Raw genomic sequence first — 6,218 nt, 5'->3', positions numbered from 1 at the left:
CAAAGGAATTAATGTGATTTGTTTACAGCCCTGGAGGAAGTCAGTGCTGGAATTTTTTTTCTGTTCTATTCTATTCTATTCTATTCTATTCTATTCTATTCTATTCTATTCAGCTTGTGCCGCTGCCCTCATCCTCACAATATCCAAGAACATCCCAAGAGTTACTAAACAGCATGTTCTGTATTTTTCACCTATGGTTTGTTTTTGAAAGATGCAGTATTACAGAAGACTTGGGCATAAGGCTGTTTTTTGGATGGGGATTCTAATTACTTTTTTTCTGTTTTTCCGTTTGGGATTGGAGGTGGAGTTTGTCTCAAGGAGCTGTAGAAGGAAAAGGGAAGAGTATTTTTTGTTTTGACTGAAGGCAACATTTTTGCTGTCATATGTATTTTTAGTACCTAAGCTGAGATCAAATGCCTGCACGCTGTGCTTGCCACGGAGCGTGGAGACATTCAAAGTGGTCTTGAGACCGTGTGATTTAGAAAGTTCAATCTCTTGTACAAACTTTACCTTTGTGAAGGGGAGCTCCACTGTGCTTGACAAATGCAACTGCCTACCAGAGTCCCAATACTTGAACTCTCAGCAATAGCCTGGATCCAGACCATTGAACACTTTAAGGGTAAAGACCGACATCTCAAATTCCCTTTGAGATCTTGCAGAGAGCCAGTGTAAGGAACACAGGGCAGGTTAGCTATCCTTTTGATAGTCCAAAATGTTAGGGAAACATGTAATTGGTCTTGCACTATCTGAAGCTTCCCGAGCGCTGATAATTTCATGTCTAGTTCTATGGCAGTCTTACAGTCTAGCCAACAGTGACTGAAGACTATAAAATGAGAGCGCCTAATTTTCTGCCACAGGGGACCTCCGGGTTCCTAGCCAGCAGGAGAATGCAGTTGATGCTCTAATTTGGCAGGACGCGCACCTTCCACCAGCCAAACACTTGCGAACTCCTCAAAACATTACTTTCCTTTCGTACCGACGCAAGCCGCTCGCTACCCAGCAGGGCTCGGCAGCGCTCCCGCTGCCACCCACATCACATCTTTCCACGGAAGAAGGGCCAAGACGATCTTTTTTTGTTTGCTTTTGTTTGTTTTTTAATTTTTTTTTTTCCCACCTTAGTTTCCAGAAGGGGGTTATCTTCTCTCCCTGGTCCTAGCGCTTCCCGCCCGCCCACGCACACGCACACACACACGCACACACACACGCACACCCCGCTCCGATGTGGACGCGCCGCTGCGCTCAGCAGCGCGCCCGCCCGCCTGCGGCGCTGCGGCCGCCCGGCGCCCCGCCGCCCTCCCTGCCGTGCCCGCCACCACCGGCCGCGCCCCCCCTCCCCTCCCCTCCCCGCGGCGGCGGCGGCGGCGGCGGCGGCGCCCTCCCGAGCGGAGGGGGAGTGTCCTGGGCACAGCCCAGCCCAGCGCGGCGGCGGCGGCGGCGGCGGGGGAATGGGCAGCCGCGGGGAGGAGAGGCGGCGGGCGGGCGGCGGAGCGGGCGGGCTGCTGGGGCGCAGCCGGCGGCGGCGGCAGCAGCGGCGGCCGGGCATGGGGCCCCCGGGCAGTCGCGGCAGCAGCACCGCCCGCGGCAGCCTGCAGGTGAGGGCCGGGGCGGCGGGAGGGGAGGCGTCGCGTCCTGCCCCCCCCCCCCCACCGGCCCGACTTCGCACGCAGCAGCAATATCGGCAGAAAAAACAAACCAAAACCAAACCATATATATACATATACGTATATATATGTTTGTTGGTTGGGTGGTTTTTGTTTTTTTCCCTCGGCTCCGATTTCCAGAGATCGGAGCAGCCCTGAAAAGTTTTTTTTTGTTGCTGCTGCCGACGCGGGTTGTAGCAGAGAGCCGCGAAAAAGGGAAACGGGTGGTTAAAAAGGGGAGAAGAAGGAAAAATCCCCCGTGCAGACGATGCGCGAAGTTACTTTCGGGGAGCCCGTGTCCGCACGCAGCGGGCCGGGGACGCGCTTGCCGACGCCGGCAACTTCCTTCGCGCAGCCTCTCCGCGGCTCCTCTCTTCCACTCGTATTTTAAGCCGGCAGCCAGAGGGGCACCCCGGCGGGGCGGCGTGGGGGCGGCCGGGGGTCCGCGGTGGCGGGGCTGGGGCCGCGGGGGGCGGGGACCCGCGCGGGCGGCGGCACCCGGAGCGCGGCGGCGGTGCGGGGCTCCGCCGGGACCCGCGCAGGCTGCGCGGTGCGGGCCGCGTCCCCGCTGCACCGCAGGGCCCGTGGGCGTGCGGGAGGAAGAGGCTTTGGGATGGGGGAGAGACGGGGCGGGGGAGGGGGGACGTGTTTCACACGGCTGCTGTGGAAAGGGAAGGGGGCAAGCAAATGTTTCGGGGTGTGCAGGGGGATGCCCCGGCTTGGGGTGTGCGTGCGGGTAGGAGGGTGGGTGCCGCTGGTGGGAAGGAGGGTGAGCTTGAGGCGGGGGGAGGAGAAGAGGGAAGATGGCACGTCGGGGCACCAGTGCTGCTGGTGTTGGAGGGAGGCAGGGTGCCCCCGGGCCATCCCTGGCAGTGGGTATTTGCTGTGGGGAATGCAGCTGGTGTTGCCTGGAGGGTACAGATGGCGATGCCCTGGAATTCGCTGCTGTATTGGGGGGCGAAGATGGGGGGAGAGGGAGGATGGCTTCATGTTGCAGATGCCGCACTCCCTGCTCAAAGTGGCAGTGGGGGAGGCAGTGGGCAGGGGGGGCCTGAGGCAGTGCCTCCTGCCTCTCCTCCTTCTCTAACACCACCGCCTCCCCACATCCCTGTGTCTGTTTCTCCCCAGCACTTGCTCCTCTTCCTGCTCTTCGTTGGACCTTTCAACTGCTTTGCCAGTTACAGCCGCGCCACCGAGCTCTTCTACAGCCTCAACGAGGGGCTGCCCGCCGGAGTGCTCATAGGCAGCTTGGCCCGTGACCTGCGGCTGCCGACGGCTGGTGGGCAGCGCCCTGCAGCCCCCCAGCCCCCGCTCTCCTTCACCTTGGCCTCCCGTGGCTTGGGAGGACAGTATGTGCAGCTGGACAACCGCTCCGGAGAGCTGCTCACCTCAGCTGTGGAGATCGACCGGGAAGCTCTGTGCGTGGAGAGCAGTGGGGCCACTGTCTTTGGGGAAGCAGCTGCTGCCTCCTCCTCCTCCCCCTCATCCGAGTCATGCCTGCTGCTGCTGGATGTGCTGGTGCTGCCGCAGGAGTACTTCCGCCTGGTGAAGGTAAAAATTGCTATCCGGGATGTCAACGACAATGCACCCCGCTTCCCTGTGCCCCACATCCGCCTCTCAGTGCCCGAGAATGCACCTGTGAACACCCGCCTGGCTATCGAGCACCCCGCCCTTGACCCCGATGTGGGTACCAACGGTGTCCAGACCTACCGCCTGCGAGATAACTACGGTGTCTTCACCCTGGATGTGGAGGAAAATGAGAGCGGGGAGAGGACTCCCTACTTGATTGTCATGGGGCCTCTGGACAGGGAGACACGGGAGGAGTATGTCACAGTCATCATTGCTGAGGATGGGGGGACTCCTCCGCTTGTGGGCAGTGCCACCCTCACTATTGGCATCAGTGACATCAATGACAACTGCCCCCAGTTCAGCGACTCACAGCTCAACGTCACTCTTTATGGGAACTCCAGTCTAGGGACGCACGTGGCCACTGTCCATGCAGTAGACATGGACCTTGGATCCAATGCCCAGATCACCTACTCCTACAGCCAGAAGGTCCCCCAGCCATCCAGAGACTTGTTCCATCTGGATGAAAGCACAGGAACCATCACGCTCTCCAGTAAAGTTGATGGGGACACTCCAAGGCTCCACAGGCTGATCATATTGGGCAACGGTCCTGGTTGTATCCCTGCCGTGATCACAGTGCTAGTGACCATCATCAAAGTCATGATGAGGCCACCTGAAGTTGTCCCTCGTTTCATAGCTAATGAAGTGGAAGGTGTGGTGTACTTAAAGGAACTGGAGCCTATCAACACACCGATAGCATTTTTTACCATCAAAGACCCTGATGAAAAATACAAAGTCAATTGCTATTTGGATGGTGACGGGCCTTTCAGACTTTCACCATACAAGCCATACAATAATGAATACCTGTTAGAGACCACAAAGCCTTTGGACTATGAGACACAGCAGCTGTATGAAATCTCTGTAGTTGCGTGGAACTCAGAAGGATTTCACGTCAACAAAATAATCAAAGTACAGGTTCTGGATGACAACGACAACTCGCCAGTTTTCTCTCAACAGCTGATAGAATTATCCATTGAGGAGAACAATGTTCCCAATGCTTTCTTGACCAAACTGCATGCTACAGATGCTGACAGCGGAGAAAGAGGGCAAGTGTCCTATTTTTTAGGGCCTGATGCCCCTTCCTATTTTTCTTTAGATAAAACCACAGGAGTTCTTACGGTTTCCACCCAACTGGACAGAGAAGAAAAAGAGAAATACAGATATACTGTCAAAGCAGTAGATTCTGGGTTCCCTCCAAGAGAATCAATAGCAACTGTCACCATCACTGTATTGGATAAAAATGATAATAGTCCAAGATTTATCAATAAGGATTTTAGCTTTTTCGTGCCAGAAAACTTTCCAGGTTTTGGTGAAATTGGAGTTATAAGTGTCACAGATGCTGATGCAGGGCAAAATGGATGGGTTGCCCTTTCAGTTCTGAATGGAAGCGATATTTTTGTCATAGATACTGGCAAAGGAGTTTTGAGAGCTAAAGTCTCCCTAGACAGGGAGCAGCAAAGCTCCTATGTTCTGTGGATTGAAGCAGTTGATGGTGGTGATCCTGCCCTCTCCTCTACTGCAAAAATAACTATCCTTCTTCTGGACATAAATGACAACCCCCCTTTGGTCTTGTTTCCTCAATCTAACATGTCTTATTTGTTGGTCCTTCCTTCTACCCTTCCTGGCTCTCCCATCACTGAGGTCTATGCTGTCGATAAGGACACTGGCATGAATGCAGTCATAGCTTACAGCATCATAGGAAGAAGAGGCCCTCGACCTGAGTCATTTAGGATTGACCCTAAAACTGGTAATATCACCTTGGAAGAGTCACTGATGCAAAATGACTATGGCCTCTACCGGCTGCTTGTAAAAGTTAGTGATCATGGCTATCCAGAACCTCTCCATTCCACTGTCATGGTGAACCTTTTTGTCAATGACACTGTTAGCAATGAGAGCTACATTGAAAGTTTGTTACGAAAGGAGGCTGATATCAGTATAGAAGAAAAGCAGCCGCAAATATCCATGGAGCCTACGCATAAAAAAATGGAGTCAGCATCCTGCATGCCTACGTTGGTAGCTCTGTCAATAATAAGCTTGGGTTCAATTGCTTTAGTAACAGGCATGGGCATTTACATCTGTCTAAGAAAAGGAAAAAAGCAGCACAGAGCAGATGAAAACTTGGAAGTACAAATCCCATTAAATGGAAGAATTAACCTGCACATGTTGGAGAAGAAACCGATGGAGATTTCTAACATTTGACGTTTCTTTGTGGATAAATCCAACATCTGAAAAACCTTGGACAGCTCTGAAACACCTAGCCGTGGGTTGTATTGGCAGAGATTGCAATGAAGGACCGCTAATTTATAACTTAATAATATTATAATTGTAAATAGCTGTTTACAGTTTTTTACATTGAAATTCAGTGTACAGCTTTTTTATGAAATCTTAGTACTAACAGCTGGCACCCTGTCTATAAAAACATGGACATCATTTGCAGCTTTCATAAATCAGTAAGATCAGTGATCATAAAAAACGGGAAGGTAAGACGATTCTTTAAACTCAAGTTTTAAAAGTCTTTTTAACCACAAGAGGGCATCAGATGCTCCGGAGCAGGGAACTGTTCGAGGTACTGTCCATGAGATAAACACAGAGTATATTTTAAATATATTGGTTTTAATATAAAATACACATTGGCTTACAGACATTTAACCACAAAAAAAAAAAGAAATGTCTGTCCCGATGTATGTATAATTAAAAGAATAAAGGCATTACAATGCACTAGTAATAATAAAAAAAAAAGAAAAACCAGAATGTTTATTACCTCACAAGTAAAGCTTATACAGTAGGATAGAAAAGGCATTAACAAGAAGTGCAATTCCTGTTGAGCAAGAATGCAAGATATTGTAATGAGAATCTGAACTGCTGTGGTGTATCATCTTTCATTTACTCCAGATTTCACCCACATTATCATTTGCTCTAGCAATCTGCTGGTCATTTTTATGGAAAATTGTA

At 51.7% G+C, this 6,218-nt stretch overlaps 1 protein-coding gene across 1 annotated transcript; it reads left to right on the top strand.

Annotated features, from left to right (window-relative positions):
• Positions 1–1,541: 1,541 nt before the first annotated feature.
• Positions 1,542–5,465, top strand: PCDH20 (protocadherin 20; the record flags this gene model as incomplete). The annotated part of the gene is made up of 2 exons (XM_082337914.1): positions 1,542–1,592; positions 2,769–5,465. 2 exons carry the CDS (start codon positions 1,542–1,544, stop codon positions 5,463–5,465), a joined length of 2,748 nt encoding a protein of 915 aa, XP_082194040.1.
• Positions 5,466–6,218: the final 753 nt, after the last annotated feature.

Source organism: Platalea leucorodia (genome assembly GCF_965183815.1).
Source record: "Platalea leucorodia genome assembly, chromosome: 2".
Classification (NCBI taxonomy): domain Eukaryota; kingdom Metazoa; phylum Chordata; class Aves; order Pelecaniformes; family Threskiornithidae; genus Platalea; species Platalea leucorodia.
The sequence above is the reverse complement of the archived record's forward strand: the minus strand, read 5'-3'. Positions and strand labels throughout refer to the sequence as shown.